Source organism: Hyaena hyaena, unplaced genomic scaffold, assembly GCF_003009895.1.
Source record: "Hyaena hyaena isolate Hyena2069 unplaced genomic scaffold, ASM300989v1 scaffold_350, whole genome shotgun sequence".
Taxonomy (NCBI): Eukaryota; Metazoa; Chordata; class Mammalia; order Carnivora; family Hyaenidae; genus Hyaena; species Hyaena hyaena.
The window spans coordinates 1,815,285-1,837,844 of record NW_024080980.1 but is presented as its reverse complement, the minus strand read 5'-3'; the positions used below and the strand labels follow the sequence as shown (position 1 = coordinate 1,837,844).

The 22,560-nt window shown below is 41.6% G+C and overlaps 2 protein-coding genes and 1 non-coding gene across 10 annotated transcripts in view; 2 read left to right on the top strand and 1 right to left on the bottom strand.

Moving 5' to 3' along the window:
• SEC22C (SEC22 homolog C, vesicle trafficking protein) overlaps nt 1-12,980 on the bottom strand; it is a 38,690-nt gene extending 25,710 nt beyond the window's left edge. For 7 of the 8 annotated variants that reach the window (XR_005531360.1, XR_005531361.1, XM_039249838.1 and 4 more), the window contains exon 1: nt 12,876-12,980. The gene's annotated coding sequence lies outside the window, so the exon portion shown is untranslated. Of the gene's footprint in view, nt 1-12,528; nt 12,645-12,875 lie in introns of those variants that run through there. The other variant, XM_039249839.1, reaches the window with a different exon arrangement.
• Nucleotides 4,160-4,267, top strand: LOC120243632. The gene has a single exon (XR_005531363.1). It is a non-coding gene; the product is annotated as a U6 spliceosomal RNA (small nuclear RNA).
• A 3,672-nt stretch (nt 12,981-16,652) lies between the features above and the next one.
• Nucleotides 16,653-19,840, top strand: SS18L2 (SS18 like 2). The gene is made up of 3 exons (XM_039249834.1): nt 16,653-16,865; nt 17,131-17,207; nt 19,286-19,840. The coding sequence occupies exons 1-3, from the start codon at nt 16,797-16,799 to the stop codon at nt 19,371-19,373; spliced, it is 234 nt and encodes a 77-aa protein (XP_039105765.1). The 5' UTR covers nt 16,653-16,796; the 3' UTR covers nt 19,374-19,840.
• Nucleotides 19,841-22,560: the final 2,720 nt, after the last annotated feature.

Here is a 22,560-nt window from a genome sequence, read left to right as displayed (position 1 = left end):
CCCCACGCACACCTTGCCTAAAAAGAGAGAGCGAGCGAGAGAGAGAGAGAGAGAGAATGAATCAGTGAGACACAAAGAGAGTCAGAGACTGGACAGAGACACCTCAAGGCAAAATATGAAAGACACTGCTTAGGGGGCTGACTAAATTCTCTGCTCTGTGAAGGGAAGCAATATGTATGTATTCTAACTGTCAATCCCCAAATATCCTCTCTAGTGCTGTTTTTATAGAGTGCCTTCCATGTGTCAGGTATTGTAATAAACCAAAAAAAGGAAAAGAGTGACCTTTCCAAGCGATAGTAATCTAAGAACCAGTTCTACCACTCTTCTACCACTTGCTGAAAGACACAAACCTCACCTCAGGCTCTCTACTTGACCCACAAGATCCTTTTGGTGATCAAACCTGCTTTTCCTCGAACAATAGCATTCAAGATAAATAAAACTGTTGGTCAGTTCTCCCAAGTTATTAGTACTGAAAACTAGTGAAACCCACATCCATTTAAGATATTTAAAATTCCTTCTTATGCTTAAACGAAGGGGACGCTGTGATATTAAGTGTTACCTGTGTTTGTGTACACATATGAGTGTATGAACACACAGGACGAGAGGTGGAGGGGTTTTACACACTGCTGTGTTAGAGTCCAAGAACAGAAACAACATTTTTTTTCCTTTGTGAAAATGTACTCTGTATTGTAAAAGATTAAAAATGTATTTGTAAAAAAATGTAATACAAATAGGGAGCAAAGTATCTTTGTGTACTCACAGTGCCTGGTAAGAGCTCTGCATACTTAGGGAGCTGATATTTGCAAATTCAGGTTATGAACTATGATGAGAAGGTCTTTACTCGAATAAGAGATCTGACCACTGCTCAAAAAACAATGAACTGGGGGCTTTTGCCTCTGAAAGATAGAGTTGAAGGGCTTTTTCCTATTCCCACTAATAGCGGTATAAATACTATGGACACTATATGCAAAAAAACATAAACACCTGAAAGGTGGAGAGAGGCAAGCAGATTGGCTAGGGACTTTGAAACCTGAGGAATGACACAGTTGTGAGTTTGCTCAGTTTCTTTTTGCTTCAGTTATCCTACTCTTGGTGCTGGAGAAGCTGGCAACTCAGAAATGCCAATGAATGTAGGCAAAAAAAAAAAAAAAAAAAAAAAAAAAAGCCCCGACAATGAAAAAGAGCCTGCTGTCTCCAGCCAAAGCACCAGGAAAGGTGCGTGCAGCCTAGCAAAACAGAAAAGTCTTAGACAAAAACATTTTACTCCAGTCAAACACCACAGAAAAACTGCAGCCATCATACACCCACAACAAAGGCTGAACTAAGTGCCTGGACTTCTGTTCTTGCCTGGCAGTGATGTGGTGTCCCCACCAACTCTCCACACTGCCAGAGTGTCAGAGAAGATCCGGTAGGGAACTATAAGCAGTAAAGAGCCAGCCTCTCCCATTGTATCATTAAGGAGACAGAAATCCCCTTCTCCTTAGGGAGCCAGAAGAGGCCCAGTGGGGAAACCTGAACTTTTACTCCCACCTCAAAGTAATGAGTTAGTACCTCCACCACCCTGCTAACACAGTATCAACAAAGGCCAACTAAAACAGATCGAAATAAGATCCAGAATCTCATAACATAACACCCCAAATGTCCAGGTTTTCATAAAAACCCTTGATCACACTAAGAACCAGGAAAATCTCAAATTGAATAAGTGTCCATCATGATGATAGACTTTAAAGTAACCATCATAACGGTGCCTGGGTGGCTCAGTCAGTTATGCATCCGACTTTGGCTCAGGTGATGATCTCACGATTTGTGGGTTCAAGCCCCACATCTGGCTCTGTGCTGACAGCTCAGAACCTGGAGCCTGCCTTGGATTCTGTGTCTGCCTCTCTGCCCCTTCTCCACTCCCACTCTGTCTCTTTCCATCTCAAAAATAAATAAACTGGGGCGCCTGGGTGGCTCAGTCAATTAAGTGTCTGACTTCAGCTCAGGTCATGATCTCATGGTTCATGGGTTTGAGCCCCGCATCGGGCTCTGTACTGACAGCTAGATCAGAGCCTGGAGCCTGTTTTGGAATCTGTGTCTCCCTCTCTCTCTGACCCTCCCCTGCTCACGCTGTCTCTCTCTCTCTCTGTCAGAAATAAATAAAACATTAAAAATTTTTAAAAATAAAAAAATAAACAATAAAATTTTTTTATTTTTTTAATAAAATTAAAATAACCATCATAAAAATGCTTCAATGAGCAATATAAACACACTTGAAACATATGAAAAATAAAAAGTTTCAGCAAAGAAACAGAAAGGTACAATGAACCAAATGGAAGTTTTAGAATGTAAAAATAATACAATAACTGAAGTAAAAAACTCAATAGATGAGCTCAACAGCAAAATGGAGGGGACAGAAGAAGGAATCAAATCCGTAAACATGAAGACAGAAAAATGGAGGGGACAGAAGAAGGAATCAAATCCGTAAACATGAAGACAGAACATAAAAATTATTTGTTTTTTCTTCTTAAATAGTTTATTGTCAAGCTGGTTTCCATATAACACCCAGTGCTCATCCCCACAAGTGCCCTCCTCCATGCCCATCACCCCCCTTCCCCACTCCCCCACCCCCATCAGCCCTTAGTTTGTTCTCAGCATTCAAGAGTCTCTCATAGTTTGCCTCCCTCCCTCTCTCCAACTATTTTTCCCCTTCTCCCTCATGGTCCTCCGTTAAGTTCCTCCTAATCCACCTATATGTGCAAACATATGGTATCTGTCCTCCTCTGCCTGACTTATTTTGCTCAGCTTAACACCCTCAAGTTCCATCCATGTTGCTACAAATGGCCAGATTTCACTTTTCTCATTGCCATGTAGTATCCCATTGTGTACATGAATGACATGTTAAAAATTACTTAATTTGAACAATCTGAGAGAAACTAGATTTAAAAATATTACACAGAGCTTCAGGGACTATGGGACTATAACAAATCCTCTAACACATGTCACTGGAGTCCTGGAGGAGAGGAGAAAGAGGGAAGGACTGAAAAGTATTCAAAGAAATGTCTGAAAGCTTTCCAAATTTGGCAAAAGACATAAGGCAACAGATTCAAAAAGAATAAATCTCAGAAAGGATAAACCTAAGAAATACATGCCAATAAACAAAACAAACTTAAGAAAACTAAAGACAGAAAAAATCTTGAAAGCAGCAAAAAATAGAAACCATGATCTTACAGAGGGGAGAAAACAATTAGTACAACAGCAAATTTCTCACAGAAACCATGGAGGCCAAACGGAAGAACTTTAAAAAAATTTCTTTTTAACATTTAATTTACCTCTGCGAGAGAGAGAGCGTGAGAAGGGGAGGGTCAGAGAGAGAGGGAGACACAGATTCTGAAACAGGCTCCAGGCTGTGAGCTAGCAGACAGCACAGAATCCGACGCAGGGCTCGAACCCACGAACCGTGAGATCATGACCCGAGTTGAAGACAGACGCTTAACCAACTGAGCCACCCAGGCACCCCAGGAAGCACATTTTTAAAGTGCTAAAGAAAAGGACTGCCAACTAAGAATTCTGTATTTTTAGCAAAAATATCTTTCAAAAATGAAAGGAAATTTAAAACATATTTAGATGAAGAACACTAAAAGAATTTGTGCCAGCACACCTGCACTAAGAGAATGGCTAAAGGAAGTTCTCTAAATCAAAAGGATACGATACAAGAAGGAACGCTGGGAAAAAAAGAAAAAAACTCAGAAATGTAAAAACATGGGAAAATACAATAGATTATCCTTCTCCTCATGAGTTTCGTAAGTTATGTTGCGTGGTTGAAGCAATAACTAGAACATTTCTGATACTCTCAATGTATTTTGAGAAAATATTTAAGACAATTATAAATGAGGGGTACAGAGAAGTAAAGGCAGGTAAAGTTTCTATGTCTCACTTGAAATGGTAAAATGCTGTCTCCAGGAAACTGATAAATCATAAATATGTACAAATGTAGATATACATATGTGCATGTATAAGTAGACATGTATACATATGTACATAGGCGTATACTAGAGCAACCAATGAAAAAGCTATACAAAGAGATATATTCAAAAACACCATATATGAATAAAAATGGGATTCTAAAAGATGTCTGAAATATTCACAGGAATGCAGGAAAAAAGAAAACAGAATTTTAGTGCTCACTTCAGCAGCACATATACTAAAAATTGGAATGATACAGAAAAGATTAGCATGGTGGCTGAACAAGGATGACATGCAAATTCATGAAGTGTTTCATATTAAAAATAAAAGAAGAAAACAATTTAAAAAAAAAAGAATAGACAACAAAAAATAAAAGACCATACTTAAGGCCTAATATATTAATGATTATATTAAATGTAAATGGTCTAAATACATAATTAAAGACAGAAATTGATAAAGTTGATAAAAGACAGGATCCAATTATTTACTTCTTTAAAATAAAAAATGCACACCAAGGGGCACCTGGGTGGCTCAGTCAGTTAAGCGTCTGACTTCAGCTCAGGTCACGATCTTGCAGTTTGTGGGTTTGAGCCCCGCATCGGGCTCTGTGCTGACGGCTAGCTCAGAGCCTGGAGCCTGCTTTGGATTCTGTATCTCCCTCTCTCTCTGACCCTCCCCTGATCACGCTGTCTCTCTCTCTCTCAGAAATAAATAAAACATTAAAAAAAATTAAAAGAAAATAAAAATAAAAAATAAATGCACACCAAATATAACAATATAGGTAGGTTGAAAGTAAATGAATAGAAATAAATATACCATGCAAATATTAATTAAAAGAAAGAATAAGTTATATTAATGTCATATAAAGCAGACTTCAAAGCAAATTTCCAAAGATGGAGAAAAACATTACATAATGATAAAAGAATAAATCTACCAAGAAGACATAAAACTAAATGTATATGCACTAAACAACAGAGGTGTAAAATCGGTGAGGCAAAATTGATAAAGTGAAAGGAGAAATAGACAAATCATAAAATTACAGTTGAAAACTTCAGCATCACTCTTTTAACAATTGATAGAAAACCAGCAAAGATATAGAAGACCTCAACAACACTATCTACAAAAGTAGGTAATTAACATCTATAGAACACTCAATCTAACAACAGAGTTCCTTTCAAGCACTGACAAAACATATGGCAAGATAGACGTGGGCCATAAAACGAATCTCAACAAATTTTAAAAATGCGTACAGAGTATGTTCTGGGACCACAAGTAATCAAAATAGAAATTAATCAAAGAGAGGTGTTAAAAATCTCCAAACACTCAAAAATTAAACAACACACTTTTAAATAATCAATGAGTCAAAAAGGAAGTTTCAAAGGAAATTTTAAAATACACTGAACTGAATAAAAGGAAAATCTATCACAATTTGTGAGACACAGCTAAAGTAGTGCTAACAGGGAAATTTATTGTACCAAATGCTATCATTAAAAAAGAGGAAAAGTCTCAAAATAATAACGTAACCTCACATGTCAAGAAACTAGAAAAAGAGCAAAAAACGAAAACAAACAAACAAAAAACACAAAGGAGGCAGGAGGAAGGAAATAATATAAATCAATGAAACTAAAAGCAGAAAAAGTAATAGAGAAAATCAAGGAGATAAAATCTTAGTCCTTTGAAAAGATCAACAACATTGACAAATCTCTACCAAAACAACAAATAAAAAAAAATAGAAAAGAGACATATTATTAACATCAAGAATCAGATAGGAAGTATCATTATAGATACTACAGACATCAAAAAAATTAATAATAATGGAATACTATAAACAACTTTACACCCATAAATCTGACAATGTAGTTAAAATGGTCAATTCCTCAAAAAACACTAACTACCACAATTCAACCCAATATGAAATCGGTAATTTAAACAATCTTATAACTAAATTTCTTATTAAGAAAGAATTCATTTGTAATTTTGAAACTGCTGAAAACTGGGCATCTCCAAGCCCAGATGGTTTCACTGGAGGATTCTACCAAACACCAAAAAAGAAATTAACACCAATCACGTACAATCTCTGCCAAAAAATAAAAGAGGTGGAAATAATTCCTTCATTTCATGAAGCTACTATTACCCGAGAAAAACTACAGACCAATAATCCTCACGAATTTATATATGAAAATCCTTAACAAAACATTAGCAACTAGAAATCAGCAATATAATAAAAAGAACTAGACACCATAACCAAATAAGATTTATTCCAGGATGCAAGGCTGGCTTAACATAGTAAAATCAATCATGATAATCCATGATATTAACAGGCTAAAAAAAAATGTTATCAATTAATCAGAAAGGGTGTCTGACAAAATTCAACCCTGTTTCATGATAAAACTTTCTGGAAAATACAAACAGCGGTGAACTTTCTCAATTAGAGGAAGAGCATCTACAAAAAGTCTAGTTAACATCATACGTAATGGTTAAAGACTGAATGCTTTCTCTCTAAAATCAAAAACAAGGATGTCTGCTCACACAACTAGTATTCAACACATTACTGGAAGTTCTACTCGGTACAACAAGGCAAGAATAGAAATAAAAGGCATATAGATAGGAAAGGAAGAAACAAAACTACTGCTATTTGCAGACAACATCATCTACATGAAAAATCCCGAGGAGCCTACCAAAAAACCTCCTAGAACTAATGTGTTTTCAACAAGGTTGTAAGACAGAAGATCAACATACAAAAATCAATGTACTTCTATAAACTAGCAAGAACACATAGAAACCAAAATTAAAAATAAAATGCCATTTACAATCACTCCAAAAAAAGATCTCAATAAAGCTATAATCTTTAAAATAAAATATTTAGGGGGCGCCTGGGTGGCTTAGTCGGTTAAGCGTCCGACTTTTGCTTAGGTCATGATCTCACGGTTCGTGGGTTCGAGCCCCGCGTCGGGCTCTGTGCTGACTGCCAGCTCAGAGCCTGGAGCCTGTTTCAGTCTGTGACTCCCTCTCTCTCTGACCCTCCCCTGCTCATGCTGTCTCTCTCTCTCTCTCCTAGAAATAAATAAAACATAAAAAAAAAATTTTTTTTAAAAATAAAAAAAAAATAAAATAAAATATTTAGGTATAAATCTAACAAAATATGTTCAGGTCTTCTATGCTGAAAACTACAAAACACTGCTGAAAGGAGTCAAAAAAGTCTTAAATAAAGGAGGAAACATCATGTTCATGGACTGGACAATTCAACATAATAAAGATGTTAGACAAACTGACATACGGGTTTCATGCAATTCCTATAAAAATATCAGAATGACAGTTTGTAAAGATAGAGTATTCTAAAATTTATACGGGAAGGCAAAGAAACTAAGATGGCTAAAAAACAAGTTTGAAAAGGAATAAAGTGGAAGGAACCATGCTATTACATTTTAAGACTTTTTACATAGCTACAGTAGTCAAGATTGTATGGTGTTGGTAGAGGAACAGACACATACATCAATAGAATAGAAGAAAGAACACAGAAATAGACCTACAGTAGTACAGCTAAATGATTTTTGTCAATGGTGCAAAAGCATTTCAATGGAGGGAGGTCAGTTTTTCAATACTTGGTGGTAAAGCAATGAACAGCTATAGGAAAAAAAAATTATTGACCTAAACCTCACACCTTACATAAAAGTCCATTCAAAATGTATCATAAATGTAAATCTAAGAAGTAAAACTATAAAAATGGTAGAAAATGTAAGAGACAATCTTCAGGACTTGGGGACAAGTTCTTAGACATGACACCAAAAGCATAATCCACAAAAATCAGTAAATTGGATTTCATCAAAATTGGAGACATTCGATCTCCGAAAGCTCATGTAGGGGGGGAAAAAAGCTCGTGTGAAAAGGATGAAAAGACAAGGGCAATCCAGAGACGGGAAGAAAATATCTGTAAACCACATATCCAATAAAGGACTCTATATATCTAGAATTTATAAAGAACTCTCAAAAAATCCAGTTAGAAAATGGGCAAGGTACATGAACAGACATTTCACCAAAAAGAATATACAGATGGTAAGTAAGCATATGAAAAGATGTTTAGCATCACTAACAGTTCAGGGAGTTGTAACTTAAGATCACAATGAGATAATGCTATATACCTATGAAAAGAGTTAAAAAATTTTAAAATAGAAAGATCAAATGCTGTCAAGGCACGCAGAGGAACTGGATCTCTCATATATTACTGGTAATGTATAAAATGGTAGAGTCACTCTGGAAAACAGTTTGGTAGTGTCCTTTATTTTTATATTTTTGCAAGTGTCTTAAAATTAAACATGCAAGGGGGCATCTGGCTAGCTCAGCTGGTTAAACATCCGACTCTTGATTTCAGCTCAGGTCATGATCTCACAGTTTGTGAGACTGAGCTCTATGTCAAGCTCTGCACTGACAGCATGGAGCCTACTTGGGATTTTCTCTCTCTTCTTTCTCTCTGTCCCTCCCCCTGCTCGTGCTTCTCTCCCTCTCTCTCTCTCAAAACAAATAAATAAACTTAAAAAAAATAAATAAACTAAACATGCAACTAACATATCATCTATCAATCACACTCCGGGGCATTTATCCCAGAGAAATGAAAATTTACTTCCACACAAAGCCCTGTGTACAATTGTTCATAACAGTTTTATTTGTAATGGCCAAGAACTGCAAAGAACTAAATATCCTACAAATACTGAATGTTAAATAAAACATTACATTCATAGCATGGACTATTACTCAGCAGTAAAAAGAAATGAACTACTGAAACTCAGAACAACTTGGATGGATCTCAAGAGCACTGTGTTGAGTGAAAAAAAAAAACCTCAAAAGGTCACATACCACAGGAATCCTTTTATGTAACATTCTCATAATGACAAAATTATAGAGATGAAGAATGATTAGTAGTTGCTAAGGGTTAGGGATGGTGGGGAGGAGGGGAATGGGTGTGATTATAAAGGAGAGCAAAAGAAAGATCTTTGTGTTGATTGAATAATTTTGTATTTTGTGAAGGTGTTATAGGAATCTACATAAGTGGTAAAATGGGCATGGAACTATACATACTTTATATCAATGTTGATTTCCTGGATTTGATATTGCACTGTACTTATGTGAGATGTAACCAATGGGGGGAAAGTAGGATAAAGGGTGTATGCGACCTCTTTGTACTATCTTTGCAACTTCCTAAAACTGGAATCATTTTTAAATAAAATTTGAAGAATAAGTGTATTAACTTAAGGACTTTATACCACTTACGTTCCTACCTGCTTTTTATGTTTAAGTATCATTTTTAAATATTTCTGTAAGTAGGGGCCCTGGATGGCTCAGTCAGTTAAACTCCTGACTTCTGCTCAAATAATGATCTCATGGTTTGTGGGTTCGAGCCCCACAATGGGCTCTGCACTGACAGTGTGGCGTCAGCTTGGGATTCTCTCTCTCTCCCTCTCTCTCTCTCTGCCCTTTCCCCACTCATGCATTCTCTCTCAAAATAAATAAGCTTTAAAAATAAAATAAAATAAAATAAATATCTCTATAAGTAGATCAATAATCTTTTCTGCTAATTAACTGTAGTTTCAATGATTTCTGCTTTAATGTTGAAAAACATGTTTTATAGTGAGTAGCTCTATAACTACATGACATTTCCAAAGTAGAAGGTAGTATAATCTCAGGATTAATTAAAATAAAAACTGTTTTGAGAAAGAATGAAATCTGGCCATGTGCAGCAACATGGATAGCAACATGGATGGAACTTGAGGGTGTTATGCTGGGCAAAATAAGTCAGGCAGAGAAGGACATATACCGTATGTTTGCACGTATAGGAGGATCAGATGGAACTTAACGGAGGACCATGGGGGAGAAGAAGGGAGAAAATAGTTGGGGAGAGGGAGGGAGGCAAACCATGAGAGTCTCTTGAATGCTGAGAACAAACTGAGGGCTGATGGGGGTGGGGGAAAGGGTAAGGGGGGTGATGGGCATGGAGGAGGGCACCTGTGGGCATGAGCACTGGGTGTTATATGGAAACCAACTTGACAGACAATAAACTATAAAATTTTTTAAAAAAGCTGTTTGCATTTAACTAGTATTCAGTTTAAATAATAAGAAGTAGTGGGGCACCTGGGTGGCTCAGTCAGTTAAGTATCTGACTTCAGCTCAGGTCATGATCTCAAGGTTCGTGAATTCCAACACCGAATGGGGCTCTGGCTAACAACTCAAAGCCTGAAGCCTGCTTCAGATTCTGTCCCCTTCTCTCTCTGCCTCTTCCCCACTCACGATCTCTCTCTCTCTCAGAAAATAAATAAACATTTAAAAGAATAATAAAAATTATAAACAAAAAGTAGTGGTATAAATCTGAAAAATCATGCCGCAATAGAAAAAAATATATTATGAACTATACAAAGACAAAAGCACCCTCAGAGTACTCACACAGAGACAACAGTCTGTCTTCCAGGTCTTCCCAGCTCCCTCTACGAGCCAGTAACCTAACACCATGCCTGGCACACATGAGAAGCCTTCAGTAAAAACTGCTAAGCAAATGAATGAACACCTAAGAGCTGCCTTTTTTTTGTCCAATGAAACAAGAAATGTGGGTTTTCAGATCTTGTCATATCCTGACCTATATTTTGAACACTTTTCCATAATAAATTTCTACTTGGAGAGAAAAAGACATTGATATAGCTGGAATTTTTCTGAAACAGAAGCTGAATTAGTAATTATACATACCTACGTCACTGCTACTATGCTTTATAAAATTTTTAATCTACCTCCCCCATTTCCTAAATCCTCTTCTCAGCATCTATTTATAAACTGCTCATGTCATAGATTATCCCTACTCTACCTGCACTTTGTCCCTAGCTGGAGGCCATCCTTACTCCTATTGGTTTTTTTCCTCACCCTTACCCTTAGGGCACTCCCAAATCCCTACCACAAATGCTCCTCCTCTCCTCCCTCCAAAAGAGAGGAAAGAAAAACCAGGAGAGAAAAGCAGCATTAAATGATCCGACCATGACCAGGCCTTGCAAAATAGTAACTTAAAAAAGCACAATGAATTTCATTTGGCACACATACTCAAACACAAGTCTTCGCCATGAGGCATATTACCCACTGTTCAAGTACACAATACAGAAAACAAAATTGTTAGTCACCCTTATTGAATTCATCTTACACTTGAGAACTGGTTACCTAATTTGTAGATCACTCAGGATCCTCTGTTCCATGTTTCTTGGGGATGGTGTGAGGGTGGGGAGGGGGCAGATAACTCTTTGAAACAAGCTAAGAAGAGTAGGGGACTGAACTTGATATCGACTAACATTACGAGAGAGGCACTGTGCTAGGAACTTTTAAACTGACTGCTCAAAATTATCTATGAGGTAGGCATACTCTACATAGAGCAGGTGGGAACTATACACTTCCAAAGGCATAATCGGGAGAGCCAAGATTCAAACCCAAACTTACTTACTCAAAATATCTGAAAGCCTATACAATCTTTCCACTATACTCTGCCTCTCTAAATCCAATTTTTGGGATCACAGCTACTCTATTTCTATTGTTTCTTTCTCCTAGAGCATTACTACTCAACTAATAATAGAAGGAGCAGAGGCCTAGGGTTACACTTGTTACAATTACTCTTTACTCCTTGTGTTACTTTGAATAAATCAGTTTTCCTCTCTGACCATCAGTCAGCTTTTGGATGCAGTTTGTTTCTAAGGCTCTTCCTAAGACTAAAAGTTTTGGACTTCACGATCTACTCTGTATTGTAAACACAAACACTTGGAGCTATAACTACATTGTCTACAATGTATTTTCCAGAGCAAACTCTATTATGTCAATTTAATTCTATTTGCCAATACGCACCACTTTCAATTATTTATATTTTAATTTTACTAAAATTATCTTTATCGGGATTAATTCCTTCGTAAAATTTAATTAAGATTTACCCTAGCCATTGGTCTGAGCTTTACTTTTTTGTTCTGACCATGTAACAAATTTCACCAAATACTTTTCGCCACTAGGAACAATTCTTTTGTGGTTTTGATTTCTAAAAACCTCATTTTTCCCTGAGTGCTTTATCCTTCTGGCCCTGGCGGTCTAGATATAAGCCTGTAATGGACACAAATGTACATCACCTCCTACATCTAATGTTCGGAAAAACTGGTCCAGTGCGCCCAGTATCTGGTAAACCAAGTCGTATAATTTCGGCCTGGTAAGGGAAGTTTGCTCTTAAAATTAAACAGTACTCAGATGTGGGCTTCGTGGATAATCAAGAAAACGATCGCCCCCTCTCTGATTTGGACAAACCCCTTTTCCTCCCACTGGGAGCAGCGCTCCACGCGCATCATTCAGTTCAGGGTTCCAGGAGGCGCGCGGCCGGGTTGTCCCCAAGTCCGGAGAGCAACGGGGGTGAGAAAGAACAGACAACTCCTGGAAGACCCACGAAACCAGGAGGGGCTTAGCCGGGCCTGAGGGCGGGGCGGGCCCGGCGCCGCCTCCACCTCCAGGCCCGCCCTGCGCCACACCCTACCCCGCCTGCTTTCGCCTAACGGGCCGCGGCGCCCAACTCCGCCCGCCAGCCCTCACCTCGCCCTTACGGCGGCCTCCGGAGTCGGCGCCTGCCGGTCGCGCCGCCTCGCCGCCGTACCACCCGCTGCCTCCTCCGCAACCTCAGGCCACCGGGTGGACCCGGCCCAGGTCACTGGCGGCCCAGGCGCAGGTAGGCGATGGTGCGCACGCGCGAATCTTGAATTCCTATTTGCAGCTGCTAAGCGACACCCGCACCCGAACCGACCAATCCTGGAGGGGTTCCCCGCCCAGTCCCGGGGGAGTCCTGAATAAGCTGGTTCTTAAAGAGCTGCGACCCAAATGCAAAGGGGGTGTGGCAGGGGCGCGTGCTCCTCCTAGCTTTCTTCCCGTCTCCTGGCTCTCACCCGCGTGGGTTTGACGTCCAAGCCTGTAATTCCCACTTCCGGAGGTGCGAGGAGACTTGCAGGTCGATTCCTGCTGGGGTAGAGTGCAGAACTGACGTGCCGCGACAAGGAGGTTCTGCGTAAGTCCGCGACACGCCCCAGCTGTGGGTTCTGCTGTTCTGCGCAGCTGGGCGGGAAGTACGAGATAGGCAAACCAAAGAGCACAGTCTCTTGCCAGCCTGGATGAGGTGCTTAAAGTCCGACCCTGGAGGGACACACCCCAGTCTGGGGGTGGAGGCACTCACAGCTGTCACAGATGGGTGGCCCTCTGCAGGGGAGCAGAACTCATACATTTAATTTTCGTCCAACAAATTCTGAGTACCTGCTGTGTGTCAGGCACTATGCCAGGTAGTGGGGACACAGTGAGGAACTCCTGACACTAACAACTATGTTAAGAGAAGGCAGAGTGAGAGCACCTATCAAACAATTACACAGCATGTGTTGAAATACAAATGAAATATGTGCTCTTCAGAAAGGAACAAGGTCTTGGGGAGAAGTTACAGGAGCTCCTGGTCTGAACTTGGGGGGTCCTAGGAGGCTTCCTTGAGAACGTGACACTAGCTGACTGGTAGCTCACTGGGCAAAGGGGAAAAGAAGAGTGTTTCAGACAGAGGGCAGTGTGTGTATAACAAACAGGAAAGCAGCAGGGCTCCTTTGATGGATGAAAAGAAACAGGGGTGATGCATGAGGAGCTAGTGTTTAACAGGCACAGAATTTCAGCTGGAGAAGATGAAAAAGTTCTGGAAATGAATGGTGGTGATGGCCACACAATAATGTACAATTTTAAGTGTCACAGAACATTTAAAAATGGTTAAAATGGTACATTGTATGTTATGTACATTTTGCCACAAAAAAAAAAAAAAGCCAAGATAAGGAACTCAGAGTTGAGAGAGTAAGGAATAGGATGAGAGCCACTAGAGAGAATAGAAGAGCTAAGACCATTTAGGACCTTTGTAGGCCATGCTAGAAAGTTTAGGACAGTGGAAAACTGATAAAATTTACCTTATGTAAAATCACTTTGGCTGCTGAAGTTAAGATCAAAATGAAAAAGGCTCATAGAAGCTCTGGTAGGACCAGCTGGGAAGCCAATGCAGTCATCTGGGCAACAGAGGATGAAGCTGGGGCTTAGACTCCTACTGGAGCAATGGTGAAGAAGAAGAAGAGAAGCAGACAGTCTGCAGAAACAGGTAGGAGCAAAATCGACAAGACGTGGTGACAAATTGGATGTGAAAGAGTAACAAAGTGGCTTCAAGGATAAGGCCACTGTTCAGCCTTGAGTGAATGCATAGATAGTGGAGGGATTCATAGATACAGAGAACACTGGAAGAGGATCTCATTTTGGAAAGAAGAATGATCACTAGTACTATCTCAGACAAGTTGAATCTGAGGCACCCTTGAGACTTCTGGTCCAGGTGTCAATGTAGGCAGTTCAATGTACAGGTTGCCATTCCTTGTACAGGTCTGGGCTGGACATCAACATTTGAAAGTCAACACCACATGGGTGGAATTGAAGGAGGTCTTACAAAGCCAGAGAAAAATTACAAAATGAAAACAGACCATCTCCAGGGATCCCCACCTCTTGATATTCACACACTTGTATAGTCCTGCCCACATTGGATCAGGGTTGGCCTGTGTGACAAGTGATCATGAGGCTAGGTCATAAAAGGCACAAAGAATAAAAGCAATGAGATTTGATTGGTAACGGAGATTGAAACCTCTTCAATGTATGTGCCAGGAAAGAGGCTGGGATTCCCTCCCAAAGTGTATTCACAGGTGAAAGAAGACCTGTTCTTGTCACCACAAGTCATGAAAACAAGGCTCTGGCTTAAATGGGGAAGGAAAAATTGGTGCCAGACCCAAAAAAACCCAAAGCTTTTGAATATGGAGGCTTGGGCTCTCAGGACCTGCAATGTGAATGCTTTATAATCGGGCTTTGTGCCCTCTGATGGGTGCAGCTAGAGTGGGTCAGGCACCAAAGTGGATTGGGCTACAGGGGTGAGATGTATCTGGGGTCCCAGCCCTCCTCTCCAATCACTGGTTGTTTTGACTCTGGGCTCCAGAGATTTTCTTTTCCAGCCTTCTTCATTCCTCCACTTCCAGGGTCACACCCTGGACTGCTGTATCACCACAGAAGAGCTCCAACCTCTGAAGTGGTAAATGCAGACACCTCATCTCAGATTGTCCCTCAGCTGTTCTCAGAATTCTCCCCACTGTTGCCTGGCCTTCAGAAGCCTCCAGTCCACTTGTCCTTCTACTTTGTTTTATGTATTACCTCTCTCCCATAAAGGAAATCTTTATTTCCTTCCCCATCCACTGACAGTCCAGGGTCTATCATTTCCATCACGTTCTTCCCAATATGCTTACCTCCATTGTGCAGTTTTTCTTCTGTCACATCTGCCTTGGAGCTTGCCAACTCAGGAAGGAGTTCAGTCTTCCGGCTTCTCTAAATAAGCCTCTGATCTGGAAGTACTGCTAGAAAAAAATCACACAGGTCAGTGCTATGCATGTACATTGCCAGCCTCCACCAGGTCCTCAACGTTACCCGGCAGTCCTATGTTTGCCAGGTTGGTTCTCTCTCCAGCTCTCCCCAACACCAACCTCAAAATCTCCTGGAGGCTCCCCAGGTCTTCCACTCTTCAAGATCCCCCGAGCCCTTCCAGGTGCCCCCTTCACTGAGGAAAAAGCAGCCATTAAAGTAATAGTCCTCAGCTCCCACCAACTTCTGTCCCTCCACCACCTTCTTTCCCTTTTCCCCTTTATAGCCAGACTTTCGGGAAACAGTGGTCTGCTCTAAAGACTCCATTTGCTTCACCTTTCCTGTATTTCATAGTCCCTGGAAATTCTCACTTCTGCCTCATCGCATCATTGATATCTCCTTCATTAAAGACATCGAAGTTCTAGTCTTTATCTTGCTTGACCTTTCAACAGCATTTGTCATTGCTGTCCTGTCTTGCTTTCTCAATCACTATTATTTTTTATATGACCACCCCCCACCTGGATTTCCTCTTATATCTTTAGTCTTCCCCCCCCTCACACACACCCATCCTTCTTTGTAGCTTCTTTTCCTTGGCCATGAAAGAAACCAAGTCACTCTCCTTGGGCAAATTTATCCACTGCATGGTTCTGTTTCCGCGAGTGATGCCCCTCAAAGCTTATATCGCCACCCCAGGCCTTGACCCTGAGTTCCAGACCCAAATAGCGAGAGATCTTGGGCAGGTTATTTAATCTATTTTCTTGTCTGTAAAATAGAGAAAATAATAGTTCTTTTTAGGGCTGTAAACCTAATGAGCTTTAGTACCACCCAAAGGAAAAACAGGTATATATACAGGTTTCTTCCTTAGCGAAGAGTAAAGCTAACACTAGTGTTTTCCTAGGCCCTGCAGGGTTTGGCTTGGCAGGAGACTATGGCCAGGGTTCACGCTCCAGACGCGTATCTGGAGGCACCAGAGTGATGTCGAAAGAGGGAGGAGTGGACTTGGACCCAGATATCTCGGGTTCAGCCACAATACCCGCGTGACCCCTGGCAAGGTGCTCCCGCAGATACACTGCACAGCACCTAAAAGGCGGAGCGCTAACGCCGGGCCCCACCCTCGAGGATAGCTCTCCAGACTGCGCAAACGCAATGGGGCCGCCAACAGTTCCGAGCCCCAGGGGCGGGACCGAGGCTGACGCTCTGAGCATCGCCCTTGCGCGCCCAATCACAAATGACGTTCCGTCTGTTCCCAGTCCCCGGGGAGGACCCAATCAACGTCTGGAGCGTAGGCACCACCTATCATGGTTCCCTGCTGCGGTTGTTGTGCGCCTGGGGCTGCGAGTTGGCTCGGGTCTAGATGCGCGGGGCTCCGCAGGGCTTGAGGCCGGGTTCTAACCTGGCTTCTCGGGATGTCGGTGGCCTTCGTACCGGACTGGCTGAAAGGCAAGGCGGAAGTCAATCAGGAGACGATCCAGCGGGTGAGCGCGGACGAGGACGGAGAGAAGTTCCTTGGTTGAGATCCCGAAAGGCTACGGGTGCGGGAAGCTTCCTGGAGTGAGCTACATCCCAGTCGAGGCTTGTGGTGGGTGTACGTAGGGGGTTGGCTTGCAGCGGTATGGAGTGAGACAGAACGAAGCTGGTAAAGGCACCGGGGCACTACTGCCCCGCACTGGAGAGTCTAGGGGGCAGTGTACCCGGCAGTCCCGATGACGCACTGCACTGACCCTTTCTCTGGTCTTTCAGCTCCTTGAGGAGAATGACCAGCTCATCCGCTGTATCGTGGAGTATCAGAACAAAGGCCGGGCGAATGAGTGCGTCCAGTAAGTACCCGCTCTTTCCCCCAACTTTTGAGGGGAGGATAAACCAGTGCGGTGCTCCTGAACTAGGAGTCTTGGATGATTGATCCCCAATGAGGCTCAGAGGCCACTTACCTGCCCCAAACCACACAGACGGCACACTGTGAAGCCTGGAGTCGGATGTGGCACCCTCTTTGAATTTGAATCATGCTCACCGCAAACCTCCTTGTGTAGACATGTCAGCTGATGACAGCAGGGGTGGGGACGGGAGCATATGGAAAACTAGTCTCGGGAGATGAGAGCTGTGGCCCCTTTCTCATCATGGATCCTCAGCTCATCCTTTTTCTGAAAGGGTAGGACCATTTGACCGCTAAGTTCCATTTCATTTTCTTTTTTTTTTTTTTTAATGTTTTATTTATTTCTAGGAGAGAGAGAGAGAGAGAGCGTGAGCAGGGAAGGGTCAGAGAGAGGGAGTGACAGACTCTGAAACAGGCTCCAGGCTCTGAGCTGGCAGTCAGCACAGAGCCCGATGCGGGGCTCGAACCCACAAACCGCGAGATCATGACCTAAGCGAAAGTCGGACGCTTAACCGCCTAAGCCACCCAGGCGCCCCTCCATTTCATTTTCTAACTTGCAGTCTGTAATGCACACAAGGACCAATAAAAGACTTGCAAGTTAAGCCAAAGGCACATTCAGCAAAGTAATTGAATGTGCTCTCTAGTTATATATCAAAATGAGAGAAAATAGTCTCCTTTCTAAATGTAGTCCAGGAATTAGGCTCCGTTTATTATAACATTATTTCATTCTTACTGAGGACATGTTTAAGAAAGCCATGCTTTTTCCACCCCCTAAAAAAAATCACCTACAATCCCTCACTTAGCTTAATGGAATAGTAGAGATGTCCGTCTTTGTGTAAGACTTTGCATTTGATTCTGGCTTTTGGCGATTTGCCTTTATATGGTTCATAGTAAACTCTCCCATTTTTCTATATAGAAGATAGTTGCAAAACATTCCATTTGGTGTAGCGATTCTCAACCCATGCATAAGAAATTTATCAAAAATTTCTGGTGGGCTTTTTTGTATTGCATGGGCCGTGCTTGCTGGCCTCCTAGTCTGGTTTGTCTTCCTGGGTAGAGAACTCTATCACCTGATTGAGAATCACTACTCTAGTAAGCTCACAATGATACCATAGAAATGCTTTGTCCCTTCTTTAAGTTTGTTCAACAGACATTCTGTAAGTACTACTGAGTACCAGACTTTGTTTCAGCTACTGAGGAATCAGTACCAAAACCAGCTTTGCTTTTTACCAAATCAGGTGCCTTCTATGCTCTTATAGAGTTTACAGTCTAGTCTCCAGAAGCTGGAAGGAAGAAATCATACAATTAGGCACATACTAGTAAGTGCTTTGAATAAGAATAAAACAGGGTAAGTCGAGAAGAAGGGATGGCATTTTACACAGGGCATCTCTGATGAGACATTTGAGCAGACACCAGAGGTGAGGGAGCCAGCTTTAAGATTTGTGAGGCAGAGTCAGCATCAGGTGGAAAATCCCCCTGGGATGGAAGATGCTGGTTATCTTCAAATCACAGCAAGGAGGAAAATGAAGCTCGAACTCAGCAGAAGGAAAGTGGTAGGAACTGAGATCAGAGAGATAACTATAGAGGCCCCAATCTTGTAGCCTCATAGGCCACCAGAAGGGCTAGAAGAGCTCAGCGTTACTCAGAATGAGATGGGAGCTTTTGGAGGGTTTTAATCTGAGGTATTGCAAGTCTTATACTATATAGTGATCACTTAGGTTGCTACTTAGGGAATAGAGTAGGAGTCAAAGGTAGAGCAGGGAGACCAGATATGAGACTGGCCCAATACCGTAGTCTAAGCAAGAAGGGGAGTGGCTTAGCCCAGAGAGGTAGGTATGGAAGGATCAGTGCGAATAGGTAAGAAGCTGGATATATTTTCCGTGGTGTTAAATAAGGAGGTTGATGATACTGAATCATCTAATCAATAGATGAGTCATTCCACTAGAGTGGGTAAATTCCTTTCCAGTGTTTGATTAATGTTCAGCAAAAACAAGCCTCTCATTTTTGCCTGTTTCTCCCCCCTAGGTACCAGCATGTGTTACATAGAAATCTCATTTATTTGGCTACTATTGCAGATGCCAACCCAACCAGCCCTTCAAAACCAATGGAATAATCTTTCAGCTGGCTGTCATGAGGAATAATTGAGTATAATCCATTTCCTATGAAGTAGAGACAGGATCTTTACCAACTCAACTGCTTGAAACATGAATGAGACAAACGTCTGTGGCTCTTTTAAAAATGTGAGCATGTGAAGAAAGCTACTAAATGAACTGTATTCTCAGTGTATTTACTTTAATAATTAAGCAGATTAAGATGAATCCAGATGTCTTCTTTCCTGAAATAGGCATGTTTGGATAACAAAAGTATCATGGGCATCTTCAATTCTACTTCTCAGTTTCAGCGTAAAGAGGAAGCTGAGTATATGTTGGGCAATCAACAGGAATTGACAAGACTCCTAATCGAGGCCCTGCCGAATGGATATGTGACTATGTGCTCCCTTCTACCAGTTTGTAGTTATGAACCTGACCTTTTTTTCAGGTTGTTTTGAAATAAAGCTCTCCTTTCCATGAAAGACCCCTATTGAAATATAGAGGTTTTTTGTGTAATAAGTGTTCCATTCGGTCTTCTGGAAAAACTGTAAGGACTTAAAAATATGTGTAATAATGGGTACCTGGGTGGCTCAGTCAGTTAAGCATCTGACTTCGGCTCAGATCATGAGCTCATAGTTCATGAGTTCGAGCCCTGTATTGGACTTTGTGCTGACAGCTCAGAGCATGGAGCCTGCATGGGATCCCGTTTCTCCTCTCTACCCCTAAATGATATTAGAATCTGAGTCTGAATGAATGAACATTTAAAAAATCTATATGTAATAACACCATTATCATTGCTAACAAAATCAACAGTAATCCTTAATTATATAATATCACCTAATAACTTTTAAAATACTTTTTAAAAATGTCTTTTTCCAACTATCTTTTTAAGGTTTTTAGCTGAGGCTCTATAACAAAAGACAGGTTAACAAAAGAAAAGCATATAAGTTAAGTTTGATGTGCCATGGGAACCCTTCATAAGGAAATGAAGACCCAAAGAAACAGTTAAACCTGAGCATTTTTACATGAGATTTGATGAAAGGTAGAAAGTTGTGGAAAACTGAGAGGAACAGAAGGGTATGAGCTAAGCATAGTAAATTAGGGGAACTTAGCATGGCCTTCTCATTCAAAATCTCAGTGTCCCTCCATTTTAAAAGATAAAGATGCTCCTTTCTTCTGGGTATAGGGAGGGCCCCTCTCACATGGGTTATCATGACCTGCTTCTTGGGAGGTCAGAGAGTCCTTCCAGCATCTGTCATTTCTCAGACTCCTTTAGCTTAAGATATTCAGTACACCAAGGTGCCACGTTTTGGAATAGCATGTCCTGAATCCCATCAGTTATCACAAAATGTCTTTTTGTTGATTTGTCTAACTTGGTGCAAACAAGGTTCATAACTGCATTTTGTTGACATCCCTTAAGTCGCTGTAAAAATACTTAGCAGTTCCCCTTCTTGTATTCATTGCCATTTGTTGGGAAAACTAGGTGATATGCCCTAAAATTAATCATGTTCTGGATTTGCCTAGTTGTGTCCCTATGATGTTATTAACTATGTCCCAGTATTGCCCACTTTTCCTGCAAACTGGGAGATCTAGAAGCTCATTCAGACTCAGATTCTAATATCTTTGGCAAGTATACATCATAGGAGGTAAGAGGTACTTGCTTTTGCATTACATCAGGAACGACCTGATTTATTCATCAAGTGCCCAATAGTCTTTCACTTAAATTATGATCTACCTAGCTTTGATCTATTATTTCGTTAGGAATTACATAATGACGATTTTCTGTTTTATCATCCCTCATGCCTTTATTGGCTTTGTCCAATAAAGAACTTTCTCTATTTGAAGCTTCTCTGTAAAATGAGGCAAGGATATTTTCCTGAGTGAACCCAAAATTAGAACCTCCAGTGACTGGCTCCTTTCGTAGGGTTGCAACCCAGAGAGGCCTCATTTTGAATCCCAGCTCTATCATAATCTCTGACAGCTGTTTCCTCTCAGCTATAAGATGATGATAATGAAAGTACTGTCTGCCTCCTGAGGTGGTAAGATTGGGGTAATGGGGTTGAGAACTGGGCACATAGTAAACACTCAATGTGTGTTAGCTCTAATGTGTTATCCAAGGGCTCTGGCCCTTTCTGGCCCTTCTCAAGTCTTTGTTCTCTCATTCCCCTATTCTTCCATCCAAGTCTTTGTTCTCTCATTCCCCTATTCTTCCATCCTTAGGGTTCTAGTCCGTTAATGGATGACTCCTTCCCCCACTGTTCATGGGGTTGGTGCCATACTATGCCAAGTAGGCTGCTCATGGGCCTGATGTGGTCAGCAGGTATGGTGGACACGATGCAATGTTTTTAGTTTTGAATTAGGTGCTAACATTTAAAGAGGATTTCCCATTAAAGCCTGGGTTTCTAGCAGCGGTAGGCCTGCTGATCCACATGGCAGCCATCAGTGGGAGTTGGATGGCAGCTGTCCCCCTTTACTAGGCAGCTTGACTTGTGCACATAGGGCTTGGCTCTAGCTGGAATGAGTGCCAGTTGATGTTTCAGTTTGGGCCTCCCCTAACAGAGCCTGAGACAAGGCCTTAGGTGCAGATAGTTTATTTGGGAGATGATGCCAGGGAACAGGAATGAGGCCATGGGGACAATGAGACCGAGAAGGAGGAAAAGCCACTAACCAAGTGTGTTACCAAGGTTACTGATAGGCAATAAGGGCTCAATTCTGGGGCCTGGGGCAGCGGGGAGGGGATGGATCTCAGAAGCATACAAAAGTCTCAGAAGTGTCTTCCTGAGAGCCCCTGGTTGGGGTTGCCTCCAGGGGAGTTAGCTCCTCTGTACTAACAAGTAGCCTTTGTGGCCAAGAGGGCCCTGGATGTCAGAAGAGGAAGAAAGTAAAAGCTGCAGGGCAGCCCCTCAGGTCGGCTTCTGCCAGCGTTATGAGAGTCTGATCTTGGGGGAACTGTCCACTACTGGCAAAGTAGGCAAGGGTCTGTGACAAAGCACTGAAGCTTCCAGTGTATGGGCTCTGGGCAAGCCAATCTGGCCTGTGGCAGTTTAGTGTAGCTTCCTGGGTAGTAGGGGGAATGGCAAAGTCCAGTTCTCCTCTCAAGGGAAGGAGTTGGTGACCTGCTGTGTTCCCCTCCCTTTGTCTCTTGGAAGGATTTGTCAGTCAGCATGTAGACAGCTAAATCAGGGCAAATCACAAGCCTCTGCAAACAGC